This window comes from Canis lupus, chromosome 21 (assembly GCF_011100685.1).
Source record: "Canis lupus familiaris isolate Mischka breed German Shepherd chromosome 21, alternate assembly UU_Cfam_GSD_1.0, whole genome shotgun sequence".
In the NCBI taxonomy this organism is placed as follows: Eukaryota; Metazoa; Chordata; class Mammalia; order Carnivora; family Canidae; genus Canis; species Canis lupus.
Window position 1 is genome coordinate 688,017 of NC_049242.1, and position 24,696 is coordinate 712,712.

At 39.1% G+C, this 24,696-nt stretch overlaps 1 protein-coding gene across 7 annotated transcripts in view; it reads right to left on the reverse strand.

The window, feature by feature from the left end:
* Nucleotides 1-24,696, reverse strand: part of ARHGAP42 (Rho GTPase activating protein 42) — a 287,856-nt gene that overhangs the window by 5,575 nt on the left and 257,585 nt on the right. For 5 of the 7 annotated variants that reach the window (XM_038568209.1, XM_038568211.1, XM_038568212.1 and 2 more), the window contains 6 exons: nucleotides 22,730-22,889; nucleotides 21,436-21,580; nucleotides 19,671-20,051; nucleotides 19,149-19,305; nucleotides 16,855-16,917; nucleotides 185-264 (listed from right to left, as the gene is read on the reverse strand). In XM_038568209.1, the coding sequence (XP_038424137.1) occupies nucleotides 185-264; nucleotides 16,855-16,917; nucleotides 19,149-19,305; nucleotides 19,671-20,051; nucleotides 21,436-21,580; nucleotides 22,730-22,889 (986 nt within the window). Of the gene's footprint in view, nucleotides 1-184; nucleotides 265-5,474; nucleotides 5,698-16,854; nucleotides 16,918-19,148; nucleotides 19,306-19,670; nucleotides 20,052-21,435; nucleotides 21,581-22,729; nucleotides 22,890-24,696 lie in introns of those variants that run through there. The other 2 variants (XM_038568210.1, XM_038568213.1) reach the window with 2 other exon arrangements.

Below are 24,696 nucleotides of genomic sequence, written 5' to 3' on the forward strand. Positions count from 1 at the left end.
ATATACAGTAGCAAACTGGGCTGCAGAGGAATTTGATGCATTCACCTGTACAGGTTATGAGAGGCAGAGCTGGCACTAGATTCTGAGTCTCCTGGCTTCTATTTTAGCTTCTTATCCCTACACTATTCCTTCATCGTCCCCAAGATAATGAACTTTAGTTAGTGAAGGGAATGGGCATACTTACCATTAGAAAATATCGCCCCTTGTGGGAAGGAAAGCTCATGGCTGTGCTCTGCTTTACATGAGTACATGGCTTTGGCTTGGCTGAAGGGGGAAAAAGCAATTTATAAAATCCATAACACTCAACTCAAGTACATTTATACTTCAAATTAGTTTTTAGTTGTATGATATTGGAGTATAATATACATAAAACACATATGTAAGTATATATAAGAGCATTTTCCACAAACTGAATACACTTGTGTCACTTAATCAAGAAATCAAATATTAAGAGCACACCAAAAACTCTTCTTGTACTTTCAGGAAATGTCCCCATGGATAATTAACCTGGCTTATAACAGCACAAATTGGTTTTAAATACTATTATAGAACAGTACGCTGGCAAACAGGCCATTTTTACACTTATACAGAAGTTCATACGTACCCTAAAGCTTTTTTTTTCTAGTTCTTTCCAGATTATCAGAGGTGAGACCACAAAATTTAAGGCCTACAGAGTACAGTAAATAAATTAAGTGGGCATGATACATGAAAAAATGATAGGATAAATTGATGATAAATGACAACCAACAATAGCCTCATTGTCAGGGAGATGATGAGGACAGATGGAGGCTTTGCAAAACAGAGCCTATAACATCTCCTAAAGTGGGAAGCCAACACTCAGGTCCCACCATCTCTTGCCATATGAAAATTCATACTCAATGTAACCAGATACTATAGTTTCTTAAGAGAAGCCAGAATTTCAGAGATTTATAAGAGATCTATTTTAAAATATTTGAGCCTACACTAAAAAGCCATCAACTCATCAAGTCACCGAAGAGTCACCTTTATTCTTCAACATCCAATTACCTTGATACAATGTACAAATTATCCTGACTTCACCTACTTCTCACCATCTCTATCACAACCAGAGTCCAACCTAAATTCATTTCTAGTGTGGCTCACAGAATGGCTTCCTAGCTTTCTAAATCCTCTAGGCTTCCTATTTTGTTTCCTTAAATCCATTCTACACAGAGAAGCTCTGGGGCAGTTTGAAAAAGGTTCTGATAATCATGTGATGACCACATTATTTCTTCAAACGCAGCCTTTCACCTGGTTTCCAATTCTAGCCTCCACACTATGCACAAACAGGTACCTGTCAGTATCTCCTGCTTCTTCTGTACCGGCCTCTGCTCACCTACTATACTCCAGTCACACTGGCCTGCTTTAACCTCTTCAAACATGCCAAACTCAATCCTACCTCAGGACTATCAGAGCTTTGCCCCGAGATGTTTTCCTCTTTATCTTCACATGGCTGTGCACTTCTAGTTCACCTTAGATTTCCTAAGCTTTGCTAAAGGTTTGGTCTTCCTGACCACACATAAAAAATAGGTGCCGAGGCAAGTATCATACTCACCTGTTTTAAGTCTGAATGGTATTTAGTGGCTGGTATTCTGTTGTTACTATTGATATTTCCATAATTCTCTCTCCCCAATTAGAATGTGAGCTCCATGAATGATGCGTGATGCTTAGTAACTCAGTAAGTATTTGCTGAATCAATGAATTGAAAAAAAGGTAAGATGCTCTGGGGTCTGTTTTCTACATGATGAGGACTTTTAAGACTGAAGGTACCCTGTCTTTTCTCCCTGAGGTCTCAGTACTTATTCCCTGCAAAGAAGCATCAGCAAGCAGTATTTGCTATCTACAGCTTTCTCAAAGAGCAGTGTAACATTATTAAATTTCCCTGTTGGAACTAGATGCTGGGTCTTATTCCCTACACTTCCAGAACGAGAGTAGCTCATTTATAATGGAGTTTTCAAACAGATATCTGAAAATTAGGAAGTTAAAAATTAGAGAAAAATTATGTTCCTACCCCCAGAGTCTATTTCATGAGGTGAGTCTCAGGCTGTACTTCCAGAAAGTTTGTGAGGCCAGCCTGCAGCAGACAGATTTAGGAATGGCTACTAGCCCAACTCAACTTGGTCTACGGAAGAACTGAGGAAGCACAGGTACCCAGAGTAGAGCCCTGTGTACGTGTGTATATGTGCATGCAAGTACATGAATGTGTATGCATGGGAGTGTTGCTGACATGTTGGTGGGGTGGGGAAAGAGGATACTACCAAGTTATGAAGACTTCTAAGAACCAGACCATGGTAATCTTAAATAGAAAGAATATTAGTTTTTCCTATAATCTTCCAATTATAATAATTTAATCTAATTTGGTATAATTTGATCTGATATTATAATCTTGTATCTGATGTAATTGAGGGCTCCAGCCATTTCTCTAAAAGTATATAAGGGTTTTTCAAAAACTCAAATCTCTTTTTTTAAAGATTTTATTAACTTATTCATGAGAGACATAGAGAGAGAGACAGAGAGAGAGAGAGAGAGAGAGAGGCAGAGACATAGGCAGAGGGAGAAGCAGGCTCCATGCAGGGACTTGATCCCAGAACCCCGGGATCACCACCTGAGCCAAAAGCAGACACTCAACCACTAAGCCACCCAGGCTTCCCAAAAACTCAAATCTTCTAACAGCAAAAATTTCCTCTAATAGTAAGTCTTACTACTTTGAATCATTAGTCAATGCATTAAGAAACAATTTTCAGTTATACAAATCGTTAAGAAGATATTATAATCCTTATAATGATACAGTTTTTGAAATTATACTCTAAATGCAACCAAACTATTTTTGTTAATATTTCACACATGAATGTTCTCTCTATAGTATTTTATGGGATTGGATAGCATGGGGGAGGCATGTAGAGTAATTATGCTCTAAATAAATGGGTATTGTTAAATGTGTCAAAAATACCTAGCACAAAATATTATCTGTCATGACTTTTCAATTATCTGTGCATATGACAGACAGGTATAATTTTCTTCTGCCGAGATCTGTAACTACAGGTGTGAACTCAGCATAGAGCTTTGATGATTTAATGTAGATGTTTGTGACAGTGAAGTTTTCTCTCTAGGTGCTAATGCTTCCTCTTTTACTGCCTTGGTATATTGAGGAAGATATGAAATAATTCTGTCACCTTTTGAGTCTCTCTTCAAAAGATCCTAATATCCTTTGAAAAGGATTTTGAAAATCTTGCTTCTTATTGCATGGTAGAGTAAGGTAACGGCACTCAGCATCCTGAAAGCCATTTCTTTCCTTATAATCCAGAGGATGATCTGTTCACAAGACCCACTCCTAATTCTAAATGCTATTACTGATGAGTAGACTTACAAAGGTTTGATAGGGTGAGTGTGCAAAATTCACAATGATTATCTTAATATAAGCAACATTTTAAAATGTCACCTAATCAAAATTGATACAATGTTTTCTGGAGGGCCACTTAATATCACACACACACACACACACACACACACAAACACACACACTTTTAGTATGAAGGAAGGAGAAATGCACACAGATATAGTTAAAAAGTTGCTAAAGTAATAACATATACAAAGGCTAAAAACAAATCACAACCTAAATCTTCATCAGAAGATTTTTTTTTTTTTTTTTAGATTTTATTTATTCATGAGAGACACAGAGAGAGGCAGAGATAGGAGAAGCAGGTTCCATGCAAGGAGCCTGATGTGGGATACGACCCTGGGACTCCAGAATCACGCCGAGCCACCCAGGCGTCCCTTCATCAGAAGATTTAATGAATTAACACACACCAATCCAGTAAAGCATTAGGCAGCTATTACAAATAATAAAGTAGAAGAACACATGACATGAAACAGTGCTAGCACGTAAAGCAAATGTTTTACAAAAATTTTGTCCTTGCAAGACCTCTAAATTGCACATGACTATTTACAATCAATTCTGCATTTGCTTCTTGGTCACTGGTTGGAGATTTCTTAAATTAGTTACATGTTCCTTTCTTAGTTTTCTCTCAACAAATACTGGCTGTTTCTGGCTTGGATATCTGTCTGAATATTGAACACCTCAATGCTATAGAACTTCCATGGGCCCTTATAGAGTTAAAGTTGCTTGTATCAAAGACATGTGTATTGCAACTCCGCTGAAAATGAAGTGAAAATGTGAGTAATAAATTATTATTATTATTATTATTTTTTTAGAGAGAGAGAGAGAGAGAAAATGTCCACACTTGTGTGAACAGGCAAGGAAGGGGCAGAGGAAGAGGGGGAGAGAGAAACTCAAGCAGGCTCCATGCTCAGCATGACACAGGGCTTGACCTCACGATCCTGAGATCATGACCTGCTGAAATCAAGAGTCTGATGCTTCACCAACTGAACCATCCATGTGCCCTAGTAACTAATGAAGGCTTTTTAAGTTAAAAAATGTGTATTTTATTCATTTATCTAACAATTTTGTTGAGCATCTTTTCTGCGTTGGGCACTATGTTGGAACAATACAGTGAATACAACCTTCATGGTTCCTTTTCCGTGTTTATCACGGAGGAGTGAGTGGTTCATAAAGTACAGTCAAGGAGAACCTGGGTGGATGGGTATATGGGACCCTGAGAGGATAACTGCTCTGACAGCAAATGAAGTGTATATGAGAATCCATTTATTTCCTATTATGCCATATATTAAAGAGGTCTGTAAAAAATGTAAAATAATGTAACTCTTTATATTAGAAAATATTTTTCATAAAATTTATTTTATTTTTACTAATATGTAATGGCCTTTTAAAAATGTTTGTTATTGTTTTAGTGGTGCTTTGGTGGAATTAAGGAAGAGGTGTCAGTTCCTGAGCTCTCAGCAGTCAACATCATTAAGGAATGGAAGCTGATTACAGCATGTTCAGTATATGGCCACAAAAGAGGAGTGGGCTTCCATGTGGCCTGGGTTAGTGGTGGATATGAAACAACTTGTGTTGTTTTAAACACATTAAGAACATGGCCTTTGGAAGAGGTAAAGAAGCTAGACCCTGCTACGATCCGGAGGTAGGCACATTATTTACCTGACTTTCACAGAAAAGAGTCACCCCCAAATGCTGGAGGACTTGTGGTCATCAGATGACTTGGCTGATAGGAATTTGGATTTTGAAAAGAAACAGGTCATTTCCTTGGTTCATCTTCTATATGTAGAAATGAAGTCTAAGGAATTAAGGTTATGTATGGCAGAATCAGGCTAGAGTCTACATCTCCTGATTGCTGATCTAGAATATTTCTGGTGACTATTTGGATATTATCTGTGAAGTCTCTTAATACCACTGAAAAAAATCATTTCTATTTTTGATAATTGTTGATTGTTAATAACAGTGAATAATCACAATTCTGTCTTCTAACAAAAAGAATTACATGAGCTTATTTACATTTTTAATAAATTCATAAATTAAAAAAATTGTTTAAAATTCTACTATAGCAAATATAGATAGATATGATCCAAATAAATAAAAGGTCTTTGGGGGTTGTCAATGAGTTTTTTTTAAGTGTTCTGAGACTAAAAAGTTTGAGAACCATGGTCCTAGATGAGATTAGGTGGTTGTGAACCAAATGCTAACAGTGGTTATCTTCAGGTGATGAAATCAGAGGTGGTTTCCCTTCACTTTTTTTAGTCGATTAATATTCTCCACATTCTCTAAAAGAAGAAAAAAATATTATTCTTAAAAATCATGGATTCTTTTTGTGTTTCTTAATGAAGCACATTGATTTATCTTATGTGTATCTTACATGTGTCACTATGCTATAAACTAGTGACAGCCTTCTTAAATCTCAAACTTACTGGACAAGAACAATGTGTTGAGCTTTGCTTTGGTGCTGTGTAATTATAAACAAAACACTGGTTTGAAATTATGATAACAGAAATATGTGATTGCTTATAATGAGCCAGACGCTCCAAATTTTCTTAATTCTCAAGCACATAATTCTCAATTCAACCTTCGGAAGATACTTGTATAGCTTGCCTAAATTATATTACTTTAAAGCGGATCTTTCCTTCTGCCCAAGTATAACTAACATTGGGGTAAAGGCTTTACAGATATCATTTTCCACATGCTTTTATAATGGTAAAACAGAGTCTAGTGACATTTAGCTCTTGAAGGCATTTTCCAGATTAAGGAGAACAACTGTAAAAAACTAATGTCTGCTCAGGGATATTCTAGGTACTATGACATTTTTCTGTATTCAAATGGTTCTCAAACTCTTTTTTTTTTTTTTTTTTTTTGTGCTACATAAGAATCATTTGGGGAAGTTGTCAAAAATTCATATTCTCCAGGCCTCAGTCTCAGATATTCTGGCTTCAGAGTCTGTAGCAACTCAGAAATCTTCACATGAACAAGTCTTACAGGTCAAGCTCCCTTGAAGAGTGGCCCCTTCCATTCCACTGAACCTCATTTCTTAAAGATTTCCAGTGATACTTTAGAGATTAAAACCAGTGTCCTCTAATGATCTCCTTGACATTTTTGCTTCTACCACATTGACCATTACTTCTGGTCATTCCTTGACATTTTCTTTGCTTGACCTTTAAATCATTTAAATCATTCACCTCAGCCATTTTTCCTTTTTTATTCAGTATGCTCCATCCTGGAGTACCCTCACCATTATTTATGCAGTGTAACTGATGGGGGAACAGAGGACTAGCTGAGGACAAAGCACAAGCCCAGAGCAGTACCTTGACAAGTCCTTGAAACAGGCAGAGGGACATTCCTCTACGGACTCAACTGCCTCGATGTTCATACTTTGCTAAGGGCAGAAGGCAATCTTAGCCCATCCCCCAGGAGCCTGTAAGTTTACTTTAACATATGAAATTCCTTTTGAAATTTCCCTTTATCTCTATCCCCCAAGACACATGTTGGCAATCATCCTCCAAGCACATGGCCCACCGAAAGACATCTGAAGGGTCTCATGACTCAGGTTTTATTAGACGGTAACAAGTGACCTTTGCCCAACAATAGCCAGGCCCCTCAAGGTCCTGGAAACCTTGCTTCCAAAATTCCTTATCTCTAATTTTGTGCTATCTCCAGACCCCTTCCAACTCCCAGGTATATAATCAGTCACCCCTCACAGGCCCAGGCAGTAGCTCTTCCTGCCCAAGTGTCCTGTCCTTGGGCTTTAATAAAACCAGCATTTTGCACCAAAGACATCTCAAGAATTCTTTCTTGGTTGTAGGCTCCAGACCTCACCTATATTCTGAAATGTCATCGTAACCACTGTGTGGAAATTTCTCAAATGGCACCAAACTCCATGTTATCTCCTGGTTCCAATTACACAATTTGCCTCTCAATGTTCCTCAGGCTCCTCAAACATTATGGTTAAAATTTTCCTTTCCCTCCTATGTACTCATAAGCCAAGATCAGAAACTAAATTACCATTCTTTTTGACAGTCTCAAAGACTTGGAGTTTTTTTTTTTTTTTAAATGTCTTTCATTCCCAAAGTATCAAAGCAGTTGTCCAATACTGCTCTGATTCATAAACTCTCCTTATAGTTTTTCATGCTTTTGTTATTGCCCTAATTAAGGTGTTTTAAATCTCACCAATTTCACCTTAAATGGTTAACTGTTCTCTCCTTTTCACAACCTCCTAGAAAAACTACTTAAATGATCTGTTCATTGATTAGATTAGATTTGTTCTAATGATTAAATGATTAGATTACCCATTTGCTCAATGACTTGGAGTCTTCAGTAACTCCTAGAGGTGTTACTTTCCTGTTATTCAAAGCCATCCACTGAAATCTCCCACCTTGTCTCTTTCCCAAACATGGCTAGTCAACCTACTACCCACACTACCCACTACTGGTTCTATCATTCTTTAAGATTCAACTCAAGGGTAACCCTGAGCTCCCTAGAAAGAAAGCAAAACAAGCATTGTAGGAGGTTAATAAGAGAGATGCCCTCAACTTCTATGTGTTGTTCACTTCTTTTTAATGGTACAAGAGAGTATCAGATAACTGATTAAGTACCACTAGTTTATTAATTAGAGGCCTGAATATCTCAGGCAAGCACTTTAAATAATAACAATAATAGTTACTATTGGACACCATCTACAGAGAATTTACCAAGTACTTCAAATACATTACAGTGTACATTACAATAATTTGTCAAATGCAGAATTATGGCTTTCATTTTATAGATAAAGAAAATAGATTTCCTAAATATGTAACTCCAAAGTTACTACAACTACGAAGTGGTAGACCAAGAATTTAAACATGGGTCTATTTGCCCCCAATGTCAGTTGTGCTCCACTGTGCCTGTCTCTTGGTGAAAAGTTATGACACTGTCAAATGCTACGGGATTGCTGACAAGTAGACTTCAACCTTCAACGTTCTGGTGAGCTCTAAGTTTACGACAGCCTTTAGAAGTTGATTTAGAGTATAACCTAAAAGCATGTTAAAAATGCATAGGCTGATTGTTGAACATTTGAGTATATGATAGTGTTCTGGTTAACTTCATTAATAGCTTGTTTACTTAAAGCTTTTAAAGGATTATCTCTTTGATCACAGAACTTGAGTTAAGGGATTTAGAGCTTCAAAATAAAAGGACTCCACCTAGTGGAGCAATTCAACTACATGGCAATATAGAAGTAGCAAAGTTAAATCCCTTAAATTAATTAGGGCCTAGAAATGATGATAGGTTCAGAGAAATGATGTTTGCTCTGACATACACAGTACCTAGTTTTCACCAAGGGAAGATGGTGAGGATATTATGGATGGAGTTAAACGCAAGTACGCTGGGATTTGTTACATAAGTTCAATGCATTAACCAACATCCCAGGAGGATACCAAAGTGGCTCTACTCTGTGAAGTTAAAAACATTAATACACAAAGACCCTTGCTAGGCCTTGGGGAAAAAAAAAGACAGTGTTATCTCTAGTAACTCCCACAAGCCAACACTGTGTAGGTATTTAATAAACACTTGTCAATAAAGTCAACATACTTTAAATAGTCAATAAAAATTATTTTCTTTTTAAAGATTTATTTATTTATTTATTTATTTATTTATTTATTTATTTATGAATGATAGACAGAGAGAGAGAGAGAGAGAGAGAGAGAGGCGCAGAGACACAGGAGGAGGGAGAAGCAGGCTCCATACCGGGAGCCTGATGTCAGACTCGATCCTGGGACTCCAGGACTGTACCCCGGGCCAAAGGCAGGCGCTAAACCACTGAGGCAAACAGGGATCCCCTAATCAATAAAAATTCTATGGTTGAATAACTTTTTAAAAATTTTAATTCCAGTATAGTAATATACAGTGCTATATTAGTTTCAGGTGTATAGCATAGTGGTTGAGTAACTTTTAAAATAACTATACAATGATACTTCAATTAACTGTGATTCCCTTACTTGATAGCGTTAATTATGCAAATTGGGATGATCAAAATTGTCTTTGTACATTCAAAGGAAAAATCAAAGTTTGTTTTTCAAGGGCTCTCATATGCTCTTTCAATAGCAAGCATTTATTTATTGAATGACTTGGACCTGATGCTAATGGTAAAATAAAACAAAAACAGGCAAATGAGAATACTAAAAAATTCCAGTATTTCATACATACTCAAATTAAAAGAAAAAAAAGCCCACGGTGGATGAGAAGATCATTTTGGAACAGGAGGAGATGAAAGTGAAATCTTAGAAGCAAGCAGATTATCAGCAGCAAGATGTCACAACCTGAAGGTAAAATATGGGAAATCTGAATGAAGAACTGTACTCAAAAAAAGAGCTACTTGGGCCAATCAGCTCTACAGCAACACTGTGAACAAGAATAAGCATGCTTTTCTTTCTCTTTTTTTTAATAAGCATACTTTTCAATGCATAAACCTTCTTCCAGAAAAAGTTTTATCACTATTAAAAGTCAAGAATATACTTTCGAGGAGCACTGAATGGCTTAATCGGTTGAGCATCCAACTCTTGGTTTCGTCTCAGGTTGTAATCTTAGGGTTGTGAGAGGAGCCCCATGTCAGGCTTAGAGCTCAGTAGGGAGTCTGCTTGAGATTCTCTCTCCCTCTGTCCCTCCCTCCATTTGTGTGCATGTACTCTCAAATAAAGCTTTAAACATTTTTTTAAAAAAAGAATATACTTTTGATGGGGCGGGGGAAGATGGCAGAAGGGTAGGGCCCCCAATCACCTGTCCCCACCAAATTACCTGGATAACCTTCAAATCATCCTGAAAACCTACGAATTCGGCCTGAGATTTAAAGAGAGACCAGCTGGAACGCTACAGTGAGAAGAGTTCGCGCTTCCATCAAGGTAGGAAGACGGGGAAAAAGAAATAAAGACACAAAAGGCCTCCAAGGGGGAGGGGCCCGCGAGGAGCCGGGCTGAGGCTGGGGCGAGTGTCCCCAGGACAGGAGAGCCCCGTCCCGGAGACGCAGGAGCTGCACCGACCTTCCCGGGGGAAAGGGGCTCGCGGGGAGGTGGAGCAGGACCCAGGAAGGCGGGGATGCCCTCGGGCTCCCGGGGACACTGACAGACACCTACCTGCGCCCCGGGAGAGCGCCCCGAGCTCCCTAAGGGCTGCAGCGCGCACGGCGGGACCCGGAGCAGCTCGGGGGGGCCTCGGGGGTGGCTCCGCGGAGGGGGCTGCGGGGCGGGAGCAGTTCGGGGGGCTCGGGGGCGGCTCCGCGGAGGGGGCTGCGGGGCGGGAGCAGCTGGGGGGAGCAGGCAGAGGCCGGGAGGGCCCAGGACAGCGAGGACGCTCCTGCCCCAGCTGAGCAGATCAGCGGCCCCGCCCGGAGCCTCCAGGCCCTGCAGACGGAGAGCTCCGGAGCTACTGCGGGGGCTGACTCCAGGGCTGCAGAGCTGGCCCCGCCACTGGGGCTGTTCCTCCTGCGGCCTCACGGGGTGAACAACCCCCACTGAGCCCTGCACCAGGCAGGGGGCGGAGCAGCTCCCCCAGGTGCTCACACCTGAAAATCAGCACAGCAGGCCCCTCCCCCAGAAGACCAGCTAGACGGACAAGTTCCAGGGGAAGTCAGGGGACTTTAAGTATACAGAATCAGAAGATACTCCCCCGTGGTTCCTTTTTTGTTGTTGCTGTTTAATTTTTTATTTCTGTTTGCTTCTCCCACCCTTTTTTTCTTTTTCTTCTTTTTCTTTTTTCTTCCTTTTTTCTTTTCTTTCCTTCGTTCTCTGTTCTCTTTTTCTCCTTTTCCCAATACAACTTGTTTTTGGCGACTCTGCACTGAGCAAAATGACTAAAAGAAAAACCTCACCTCAAAACAAAGAATCAGAAACAGTCCTCTCTCCCACAGAGTTACAAAATTTGGATTACAATTCAATGTCAGAAAGCCAATTCAGAAGCACTATTATACAGCTACTGGTGGCTCCAGAAAAAAGCATAAAGGACTCAAGAGACTTCATGACTGCAGAATTTAGATCCAATCAGGCAGAAATTAAAAATCAATTGAATGAGATGCAATCCAAACTAGAAGTCCTAATGACGAGGGTGAACGAGGTGGAAGAACGAGTGAGTGACATAGAAGACAAGTTGATGGTAAAGAGGGAAACTGAGGAAAAAAGAGACAAACAATTAAAAGACCATGAGGATAGATTAAGGGAAATAAGTGACAGCCTGAGGAAGAAAAACCTACATTTAATTGGTGTTCCCGAGGCCACCGAAAGGGCCAGAGGGCCAGAATATGTACTTGAACAAATCATAGCTGAAAACTTTCCTAATCTGGGAAGGGAAATAGGCATTCAGATCCAGGAGATAGAGAGATCCTCCCCTAAAATCAATAAAAACCGTTCAACACGACATTTAATAGTGAAGCTTGCAAATTCCAAAGACAAAGAGAAGATCCTTAAGCAGCAAGAGACAAGAAATCCCTGACTTTTATGGGGAGGAGTATTAGGGTAACAGCAGACCTCTCCACAGAGACCTGGCAGGCCAGAAAGGGCTGGCAGGGTATATTCAGGGTCCTCAATGAGAAGAACATGCAGCCAAGAATACTTTATCCAGCAAGGGTCTCATTCAAAATGGAAGGAGAGATAAAGAGCTTCCAAGACAGGAAGAAACTGAAAGAATATGTGACCTCCAAACCAGCTCTGCAAGAAATTTTAAGGGGGACTCTCAAAATTCCCCTTTAAGAAGAAGTCCAATGGAACAATCCACAAAAACAGGGACTGAATAGATATCATGATGACACTAAACTCATATCTCTCAGTAGTAACTCTGAACGTGAATGGGCTTAATGACCCCATCAAAAGGCGCAGGGTTTCAGACTGGATAAAAAAGCAGGACCCATCTATTTGCTGTCTTACAAGAGACTAATTTTAGACAGAAGGACACCCACAGCCTGAAAATAAAAGGTTGGAGAACAATTTACCATTCGAGTGGTCCTCAAAAGAAAGCAGAGGTAGCCATCCTTATATCAGATAAACTAAAATTTATCCCAAAGACTGTAATGAGAGATGAAGAGGGACACTATATCATACTTAAAGGATCTATCCAACAAGAGGACTTAGCAATCCTCAATATATATGCTCCGAATGTGGGAGCTGCCAAATATATCAATCAATTAATAACCAAAGTTAAGACATAATTAGACAATAATACACTTATACTTGGTGACTTCAATCTAGCTCTTTCTATACTCGATAGGTCTTCTAAGCACAACATCTCCAAAGAAACGAGAGCTTTATTAATTTATTTTTTTAATAAAATAATTTTTATTGGTGTTCAATTTACCAACATACAGAATAACATCCAGTGCTCATCCCGTCAAGTATCCCCCTCAGTGCCCATCACCCACTCACCCCCACCCCCCGCCCTCCTCCCCTTCCACCACCCCTAGCTCGTTTCCCAGAGTTAGGAGTCTTTATGTTCTATCTCCCTTTCTGATATTTCCCACACATTTCTTCTCCCTTCCCTTATATTCCCTTTCACTATTATTTATATGAAACGAGAGCTTTAAATGATACACTGGACCAGATGGATTTCACAGATATCTATAGAACTTTACATCCAAACTCAACTGAATACACATTCTTCTCAAGTGCACATGGAACTTTCTCCAGAACAGACCACATACTGGGTCACAAATCTGGTCTGAACCGATACCAAAAGATTGGGATCGTCCCCTGCATATTCCCAGACCATAATGCCTTGAAATTAGAACTAAATCACAATAAGAAGTTTGGAAGGACTTCAAACACGTGGAGGTTAATGACCATCCTGCCAAAGATGAAAGGGTCAACCAGGAAATTAAAGAAGAATTAAAAAGATTCATGGAAACTAATGAGAATGAAGATACAACCGTTCAAAATCTTTGGGATGCAGCAAAAGCAGTCCTGAGGGGGATATACATCGCAATACAAGCATCCATCCAAAAACTGGAAAGAAACTCAAATACAAAAGCTAACCTTACACCTAAAGGAGCTAGAGAAAAAACAGCAAATACATCCTACACCCAGCAGAAGAAGAGAGTTAATAAAGATTCGAGCAGAACTCAACGAAATCGAAACCAGAAGAGCTGTGGAACAGATCAACAAAACCAGGAGTTGGTTCTTTGAAAGAATTAATAAGATAGATAAACCATTAGCCAGCCTTATTAAAAAGAAGAGAGAGAAGACTCAAATTAATAAAATCATGAATGAGAAAGGAGAGATCACTACCAACACCAAGGAAATACAAACGATTTTAAAAACATATTATGAGCAGCTATACGCCAATAAATTAGGCAATCTAGAAGAAATGGATGCATTTCTGGAAAGCCACAAACTACCAAAACTGGAACAGGAAGAAATAGAAAACCTGAACAGGCCAATAACCAGGGAGGAAATAGAAGCAGTCATCAAAAACCTCCCAAGACACAAGAGTCCAGGGCCAGATGGCTTCCCAGTGGAATTCTATCAAACCTTTAAAGAAGAACCCATACCTATTCTACTAAGGCTGTTTGGAAAGATAGAAAGAGATGGAGTACTTCCAAATTCGTTCTATGAGGCCAGCATCAGCTTAATTTCAACACCAGACAAAGACCTCACCAAAAAGGAGAACTATAGACCAATATCCCTGATGAACATGGATGCAAAAATTCTCAACAAGATACTAGCCAATAGGATCCAACAGTACTTAAGAAAATTATTCACCATGACCAAGTAGGATTTATTCCCGGGACACAAGGCTGGTTCAACACTCATAAAACAATCAAAGTGATTCATCATATCAGCAAGAGAAAAACCAAAAACCATATGATCCTCCCATTAGATGTGGAGCAAGCATTTGACAAAATACAGCATCCATTCCTGATCAAAACACTTCAGAGCGTAGGGATAGAGGGAACATTCCTCAACATCTTAAAAGCCATCTACGAAAAGCCCACAGCAAATATCATTCTCACTGGGGAAGCACTGGGTGCCTTTCCCCTAAGATCAGGAACAAGACAGGGATGTCCACTCTCACCACTGCTATTCACCATAGTATTGGAAGTCCTATCCTCAGCAATCAGACAACAAAAAGACATTAAAGGCATTGAAAATGTCAAAGAAGAAGTCAAAGTCTCCCTCTTCGCCGATGACATGATACTCTACATAGAAAACCCAAAAGTCTCCACCCCAAGATTGCTAGAACTCATACAGCAATTCAGTAGTGTGGCAGGATACAAAATCAATGCCCAGAAGTCAGTGGCATTTCTATACGCTAACAATGAGACTAAAGAAAGAGAAATTAAGGAGTCAATCCCATTTACAATTGCACCCAAAAGCATAAGATACCTAGGAGTAAACCTCACCAAAGAGGTAAAGGATCTATACCCTAAAGACTATAGAACACTTCTGAAAGAAAGTGAGGAAGACACAAAGAGATGGAAAAATATTCCATGCTCATGGATTGGCAGCATTAATATTGTGAAAATGTCAATGTTACCCAGGGCAATGTACACGTTTAATGCAATCCCTATCAAAATACCATGGACTTTCTTCAGAGTTAGAACAAATTATTTTAAGATTTGTGTGGAATCAGAAAAGTCCCCGAATAGCCAGGGGAATTTTAAAAAAGAAAACCATAGCTGGGGGCATCACAATACCAGATTTCAGATTGTACTACAAAGCTGTGGTCATCAAGACAGTGTGGTAGTGGCACAAAAACAGACACATAGATCAATGCAACAGAATAGAGAACCCAGAAGTGGACCCTCAACTTTATGGTCAACTAATATTCATTAAAGGAGGAAAGACTATCCACTGGAAGAAAGACAGCCTCTCCGATAAGTGGTGCTGGGAAAATTGGACATCCACATGCAGAAGAATGAAACTAGACCATTGTCTTACACCATGCCCAAAGATAAACTCAAAATGGATGAAAGATCAAAATGTGAGACAAGATTCCATCAAAATCCTAGAGGAGAACACAGGCAACACCCTTTTTGAACTCGGCCATAGTAACTTCTTGCAAGATACATCCATGAAGGCAAAAGAAACAGAAGGAAAAATGAACTATTGGGACTTCATCAAGATAAGAAGCTTTTGCACAGCAAAGGATACAGTCAACAAAACTCAAAGACAACCTACAGAATGGGAGAAGATATTTGCAAATGACATATCAGATAAAGGGCTAGTTTCCAAGATCTATAAAGAACTTATTAAACTCAACACCAAAGAAACAAACAATCCAATCATGAAATGGGCAAAAGACATGAAGAGAAATCTCACAGAGGAAGACATAGACATGGCCAACAAGCACATGAGAAAATGCTCTGCATCACTTGCCATCAGGGAAATACAAATCAAAACCACAATGAGATCCCACCTCACACCAGTGAGAATGGGGCAGATTAACAAGGCAGGAAACCACAAATGTTGGAGAGGATGCGGAGAAAAGGGAACCCTCCTGCACTGATGGTGAGAATGTGAACTGGTGCAGCCACTCTGGAAAACTGTGTGGAGGTTCCTCAAAGAGTTAAAAATAGACCTGCCCTACGACCCAGCAATTGCACTGCTGGGGATTTACCCCAAAGATACAGATGCAATGAAATACCGGGACACCTGCACCCCAATGTTTCTAGCAGCAATGGCCACAATAGCCAAACTGTGGAAGGAGCCTCGGTGTCCATCGAAGGATGAATGGATAAAGAAGATGTGGTTTATGTATACAATGGAATATTCCTCAGCCATTAGAAATGACAAATACCCACCATTTGCTTCGACGTGGATGGAACTGGAGGGTATTATGCTGAGTGAAATGAGCCAATCGGAGAAGGACAAACATTATATGGTCTCATTCATGTGGGGAATATAAATAATAGTGAAAGGGAATAGAAGGGAAGGGAGAAGAAATGAGTGGGAAATATCAGAAAGGGAGACAGTACATGAAGACTCCTATATCTGGGAGATGAACTAGGGGTGGTGGAAGGGGAGGGGGGGGTGGGGGTGAATGGGTGGCGGGCACTGAGGGGGCACTTGACGGGATGAGCACTGGGTGTTATTATGTATGTTGGCAAATTGAACACCAATAAAAAATAAATTATTAAAAAAAAAGAATATACTTTTGAAAATTTCACAAATTTTCATCAAAGGAGTCTTTGCTATGCCAAGGGTTATGGCAACTTGTATCTTTTTGAAAACTTGTTTGAAACCCTTCCTTCATGAAGATTTAAGTAAGTGAGGCATCATTATAACAGTCTGAGGGGCTAAATGCTGTTTACAGACAGGCCCTTTTTTTTTTCCCCCTCTGAGGAGACAGTGGGTATGGATTTGACCATCTGCAGACCTGAAGGTCAGAGCGGTCAAAGATGACCCAACATGTCAATAAATTGATGTCGCCACTATTTTATGTATTTGCATATTACATTAAGGGTTTTGAGAACTTACCGCCCAGAAGAAATCAGCTTAAGTGAACCAGCATTTTCAAACAGTTGTGCTTTTGCTGCCACACTGAAAGATAATTTTAAAATGCAAGTTCCATTAAAATCTATCAGAAAATCACTGAGTTCAAAGTATAATTCAGGGTTATCAGTTAACATAAACCAAAAATAATTAATTATGAACTATCTCCAAAATTTGACCTGAATTTTATTTGTTTTAGGCTTTAATGTGGAAGAAATTTTTAGACTTATTCTCCAGCTCAGACCAGATGTTATAAACCTATAGGTACTTCCCCCGGGGATCTTATCATTCTCATCTTTTCTAGTTCAGAAAACTGTGGGAGCAGTAAAAAAGACATTTTCTCCCACGCAGCTTCTAGCAGTGATATTGACTCCTGTGGAGCCAGAGGGAAGAATCAAATCATCAAGACAAAAGAATGGTTGTTCATTCTGATAGCTAAGACAAAGTAATTCTAAAATGTTTCATATTTTTTAAATATTTGAACATAGTTCCTAAAATGAAATAAGGGAACTCTGAATATGTGACCAATAAATACATTTGTGGGTTCAAATCTTATTTCAAATCATGGGAGGCAGGGCAGGTCTATTTGAGAAAGTGAGACTATATTAAAACTAAGGCACCCTGGGGTAATGAGAAGACTTTCTATACTTATTAGAACACAGTATCAAATTCCATGAATGATGTTTTAAATTAGATTTTTAAAGTGTGTTGTACTTCTTTAATTGATAAACCTTTCTCTCAGAGCCTAGCCAGTTGATAATTTGAAAGGTCATTTTACACCTAATACAGAATATAATTTTAATTTCTACTTTGTCAGTACAATTACAAAACAGAAGCAAATCTTTTCTTTCCCTCACAAAGGATGGGGTTTATATTCTGCTATCTCCCCTTTTTTTTTTTTTAATAAATTTTTGTTTATTTATGATAGTCTCACAGAGAGAGAGAGAGGCAGAGACACAGGCAGAGGGAGAAGCAGGCTCCATGCACCGGGAGCCCGACGTGGGATTTGATCCCGGGTCTTCCAGGATCGCGCCCTGGGCCAAAGGCAGGCGCCAAACCGCTGCGCCACCCAGGGATCCCTGCTATCTCCCTTTATATATTGGCTTAAAATTTAATGTTGCATAATGGCTAGAACTATACATACCGGGCAGTAGACAGATTTACAAATATAGTATTTGTCTATATAGTGGTACTTGGATTTCTGACCAAGAGAGATAATGTATGTCAAACACACTCTAAAATCATAAAGTTCTGTCAAAGAAGGTGATGAACTAATGAATTTAAGATACTGTTCCAACAGAAACAGGCTTAGCGAAATGTCTTACTAGACTTTCAATGAGTAATTAAACTGGTTCCATAATTTTCCAAGTATTAGTTCTTATTATCTCTGAAATGAGGTTTCTACTACTTACTGTGGAGGGACGCAAAGGACATTAAGAGATAACATACGTAGAGATGCCCAGTAATAGCTCACATAGCATTTGGAAAGCTCAGTTAAAGTCAGGAAAATAAAATGAAAGGGATAAAAACTTTCCTTTTTTTGCTTCCTCATTTATCCAAGTTCCCATTTTCTCTTCTTTGTCCTCTTCCTATTTACATACATGTACTCTAACCTATCTGCCTTTAAATTTCTGGGTCTTTTGATTAAAAGTACTCTCCTTTGCCTTTCACCCTCCTTGTTCTCCATGAGCTCCAGTGAATACTCAGGTAGGGGAGACTTGTGATGGAAAGGAGAGAAAACAAACCCTCACAATCTAGATGGCAGCTGTACTTCTAACAAAGAGGTGGGGGAGCTGGGATATGGGCAGTTTGCTCTGCTGAGAGGTAGATGTCTAGCTTTTACAGAATGTCTAGTTTCAAAGCTCAAAACTATTATATTATACATATATTCTCATAACTTCAAATTGGGACATAGTTCTGCTTGTACGGCAAATGCCTAAAATCCTATGTGTGTGGAATATATATATATATATATATATATATATATATATATATATATATATAAAATTAATATGTTATAAAATATATTATAATATATAATATATAGTAATGAATAATATAATATATATCACATTACATAAGATACATAAAATATATATCTTAAGCATACTCTAAATTTGTACATCCTTTGTAGAAGAGGGTCGGGTCCTACAGAGGTTGAATGTTCCCATGCTATAAATGAGGCAATCAGCTGTGGGACTCCTAAGGGTTCTTTTGGACATACTCAACTCCTGTGTATCCCGAGAAGATACAACAAATGCAAACTCTCTCTCACTTACACAGAGCCAGGTCGCTGGTAGCCATTGCTTGACGCAGTGTCTAGCCTTAACCTCCTGCACATTTTTGGAGGCAAGTCTGGGTTTGATGGCGCTTTGGGCATCTCTTTGAAACCTACAGAAGTTAAGCTTTGAATGGATCCACCGTAGCTCTTATTTCCTAAAAAGAAAACCCAAGAAAACAGGCAAGGAGCTATCAGACAAAATAATAGCAGTAACACAGTACATGTGCATAACAAGAGGAAGCATTTTTCTCTAAGCCCAACTGAGAAGGTACAGAATGTTCTTTGAGCACAGCAGCCCATCACGCAGGGAGATCAGAATGTACAGTAATTACAAAGACATCACCTCACAGCGATGGAAAGATCGAGGAAAAAAGTCACAGTGCACAGTTTCAAAAATCCCAGCTCAGGAACAGCATTGTTAGCCCCTTCACCATTAACTTTTCTCTGCTTAATCATGCTGAATAATCCAGCAGGTGATACAGAGACAATGGCATTTTACTTGAGCTCAAAACTGCTTTACCTTCAGCTGCAGAGATGGACCTAAGAGAGGATGCTGAGGCTCTTTTCAGTCCTGAGAGCCCATAAGGCCCTTTCCTGACCAGGTCTATGGGTGGGTAAACATCCCCTGGGCTGGTGATGGAGGCAACACTCTGGCAATCTGATTCTGCATCCGTTTTGGTTGCATCTTCTTTAGAACTTGATTCAGGACTAGTTGCCCAAATTCCGAGACTTTTCTGTCCATTGGAAGGTGATGGGGATACGATCCAAGGAATCCCTCCAGATTTCTCCCTGGGCTGGCAGGAGGCAGACTTGGTTGTGCTGTTTTGTTCAGAGGAGTGAGAGGACAGAGACTCAATGCTCCCCATGGGTGTGCTGTCTGGGCTGCTGCTGTAAGAGTCACCTGAGTGGGTGCCAAGAAAACAACAGTGGCTCTCTACTGAGAACAACACAACCCAAACCCTTCCGCTCTCCAACTCGTATGTGCTCGGGGGCCACCTGATCCCACGGAAGTGACAGGCCTTTACCAAGTATGGAGAACTGTCCTCAGTTCTGAAGAAAGGCTTTAAAATATGCATTTCAACTTAGTGAAAGTATTTTTCAATACTATTCAAGCGAGACTGTATGTGTACCCTGACCCTATGAAGTAATGTTACTTCTTAAAGGATTAGTGGGCCACTTGAATTCAGACAAGATTTGCCTCTAGAGGCACCTGGGTGCCTCAGTTAGTTAAGTGTCCAACTCTTGATCTCAGCTCAGATCTTGATCTCAGAGTCATGAGTTTGGGCCCTGCACTGGGCTCCATGCTGGGTGTGGAAGCCTACTTAAGAAAAAATTGCTTCTGAAAAAGAATTCACAAGTAATAGAATTAAGATTCTTTGATGATATTATAAGAGATCAATGGAAGAAAGGATATTAAAGACGTGCTTCTGTCTTTTTTAACTTTCTTGACCTTAGGTGGTTCTGAGTTTCAATGTATCTGAGTCCTCCTGCATTCAAAGGCACCAGTCATGTCAGCTGCAAATTAGAAGCTGCTCATATTTTTAAAAGAAAGGACTTTTTCCTTTTTCTGCCAAAAATATAGCAACATAAGAAACTGGCTATGTAACTGAATTATTTTTTAATGTTCCTAAAAGTAAGGTTTAAGAAAAAATATCAGAAAAACCATAATGAACTATTCAAACATATCTAAATTAAAAATTATTGTTTTCTGTTAAATACTGACTTTGAGAAAAAATTAGGGGGCTTGGGGGTATAAAGTTAAATAAAACAAGTTTAACATCCACTGTGTACTCAAGCTGCCACTCACTTCACTGTGGGGCTTCATTCAGAACAGTAAGTTAGGAATAATGTGTAGTGTGGTTTCTCTTTTTATTTCTTCTCTCTCCCTCTTTCAGACACTCTGATACCCAGGAGATGATGCTTTAAGGACATAATGTGAAAAGAAGGAAGAAAATGACTGCTTTAGCCAGACTTTTTCTTGTTTTCTTCTCTACCACTTTGACAATAGGACAAAACCTGCTATAAAGTAGTACCCAATGTACTTAATAGCAGCTGCAGGAAAAAAGGGCACTGAGTGAATTATTTTTTTCCCTTTGTAGCAGTAATGAATTTGTTTGTTCAAAGTACCTTGTAACTATATCGACAAAGAATATAAGTGGTGGGGGGAGTGCTGGATAGACAGCATCAGTAAAATCATCTATGTATTTCTACCCTAAGGTTGGTAAGGTGAGGTAAGGCTAAACCAAAGGATGAAGAAAGCATCTCCTGACTGTAGGCACACTTACTATCAGGCTCTGCCAAGCACGGTGTATACCTGCCTCTGGGCTTCCGGGAACCTGTGGAGAGGCAGATTGCGCGAGTCCTTCGGGATCCAGATCGAGACTGAGGCTGAGGAAGAGGAACACTTGGGTCTGGGGCAGTATGAAAAATCTACATACAAAAAAACAAAATGGACTGAGGTCAAAAAAGTGGGGGAATTGCCATTTTCACCATAAAATGGTATCTGTGAGTTACTAAATAATCTTAGAACTATATGCTATTTAATCAGTTTCACGGCAAAAGACACTTGATACAAAAAAATATCCTAGAATCATAACTTTCTTTTCCACTTACACTGAGTAATGTCCATTTTCTGGGTTTTCTTTTTCATCTTCCCCAATTTCCCAACAATGAATTTCAAAGACTTTCCAATAATTCAAATATGAACAAATGTGTGTGTCAAAACACACTGAGTCTTACTGTTGTGATACTTCCTTTCTCACATCATGCTGAATATAACCTGAAGGGAAGAGGCTCAGTCTTCCAAACAGTTCTTTGCTTCTCAGGAGAAGGTGCTGTCATGCAGTTCCTGAGCTGTCTTGGAACATGACAAGCTACAGGGAGAAGTCTGAGCACAGCTACAGGATACAGCCATGTGGTCTTGCATTGTGAGTGCTTGTAACCTTCGATAAATGAGGGATATTTTTCCACAGGCACCAACAAGGGGCCCAGGGAAGGAGTCTTTCCCTACAAGGAGTAGACCAGGCATAAATGGATCACAAATGTTTTGACTTCCAATGGCTGGATCTTTTAATCTAATCATTTTGACATTCTCAATTTCCCTTTTCCACAGTTATTCTAAGATCTCAATCTTTCAAAGAAACTGTTTAAAGACTAGAGAGGGCTTCAAGTGTGTCCCTGGAATTCTTTTGTTTTATTGAGAATATTATTGCTGCTGTAAGTCTAATTCCAGAGAGATAAAAAGATTAAAAATAGACTTAATCACCAAGTGAGTCTAACAAATTCTCTGAATATGAGCAAAAAACTCACTATATAAATACTAAGGAAGAAAATCTTGAAAGGTAACTGATATAAAAGGAGAAGAAACCATTTACCTGGAGGATTCTGAGAAGCACTTAAAAACTAAACAGAAAAAAAGAAATCACAGTCCTCATGAAGAAGCAATTAATATAAAATGTACAAGATTGATATTTTATAAGAACCTGAGATTACAATGAACTCAAAGATCATACAAATGGAAAATTCCTTTTTAAAAGCAAGGTACAAGATTTTATACTTCAACATGAAAATTCAGCCTACCTTTTCATAGTGCTCAATCAGAATTTCAACTACAATATTCTGAAATTTAATATTCATCATGGCAGCCACAGTTTCTTCTTGTGCTCTCATTAGAGTTGGGCCAAATATGACACCAAGGTTTGAGACAGTCATGAGATTTTGTTGGCTGTGTAGTGATACTCTGCAAATGAGAGCAACGAAAATAATATATGTTAAATATTTAATAATTAGGAAATTTCTCATTTATCAAATTTGTGGCATAAATAAAATGTAAAATATGCCACGATAGGTTAATTTTCCCAAGTAGTCAGGTTCAGCCACTCCCAATTGGCATGTTTGGTATATAGCCTAAAAAGATGTAAAAAGTTAACATTAGCTAATTAAAAATAATTACAAAGCTTTTTTTTTTTTTTCCCTGTGGGGCCCGCAGGCTCCTCGCCTCTGCACCTGCGGGGCCACGAACTCAGCACCTGGTAAACTCTTGGGCGAGTTGGCCTCTGTCCGCCTGGTCTGGGACCCGGACAGGCATAATTACAAAGCTTAATTAAAGAATAAATCTTGATATCCAAAATCAAATACAATCACCCTAAAGAGATTATGAGTTCTTAGGGATTCTCTAGAGTACTATAATTCTTATAACAGATGGTTAAAATTAGATTGGTTGGAATTATATTTGAATACACTAAACATATTATTAAGAACCTAGTGCTAGGCATTTCATAGATATTATTGCATTAATCCCCCAAGAAGTCAGTTTTTCTTATTATACAGGTTAAGATCTCAGGATCCTGGGATCAAGCCCCACGTTGGGATCTGAGTTCCACAGGAGTCTTCTTGTCCTTCTCCTTCCCCGTCTGCCCCTCCCATCCACCTCTCTCTCTCTCTCAAATAAATAAGTAAATCTTTTTTTTTAAAGCACAAAACTCCTAAGGTAAAAATGATATAATCCACATAACATCAAATTAGGGACAGAGGGGGGTTTTCTTAAGCTCTCTACATAAGACAACTGGCCAATGAATGTTTCTATCCTTCCTTTTTCTCTTCCATCCATTCACCCATCCATCTTCTCATCCATTCAAAACTTCTCTGTGTGCCTCCCTAGTGCTGAGCACTATGCTAGGCAAACAATAAGAGGAGATATGGTAGCATCAGTGCTGGCTTGAAAATGGAAATGAAAGAAAATAACCTCTGGTATTACTGACCTTAGCAAAAGTTACCTTAGCTCAGTAACTATCAAACTATGAATTGACTAATTCATTTAAAAGTTAGATGTATTCTTTTTTTAAAGATTTACTTATTTCTTTGATAGAACATGTGAGCATGCATGAGTTGGGGGATAAGCAGGTGGAAAGACTCTCAAATAGATTCCTTGCTGAGTGGGGAGCCCTCATGGGGCTTGCTTTCAGAACCTTGAGACCATAGCCTGAGCCAAAATCAAGAGTCAGACACTTAACCAACGAAGACATCCAGGTGCCCCAACTGGATATATTCTTAAGGAGAAACCTCATTCATTTGACCAATCTTCTAGGTTAACCACTGTCTTTTCTCTTATTTCCAGATGTGTTGGCAAAATATGAAGTTTTAGAAAGAAGCACAATACAAGATTATGTTTCTACCTAAGTGTGTATCACTAATGACATTCTAGAAGCAAAAGTAAAATTTTATGGGAAATCCAGGATTTTGAATATTCCTAGCACAGGACAGGAAGAGCTGACTGTCTCACTGAGAAAGCACTAGCTAAGAAGCTCTTGGTCAGAACAGAAGAAGTTTCATTCCATATTCTCTTTTTATATAACCAAATATTATATAAATATTAGTTGCTTAGTATGTATCAGAGAATCTACTAGGAAAGTAGTATGTAAAGGCAGTGAGCCTGTCTGGATTTAAAGCTAGGATCCATCCAACTTGGAAGCTAGGTGCAATCAGCCAAGTTATTTTATATCTTTAGGCTTCAGTTTCCTCATCTATAAATAATTAGGAAAGACCCT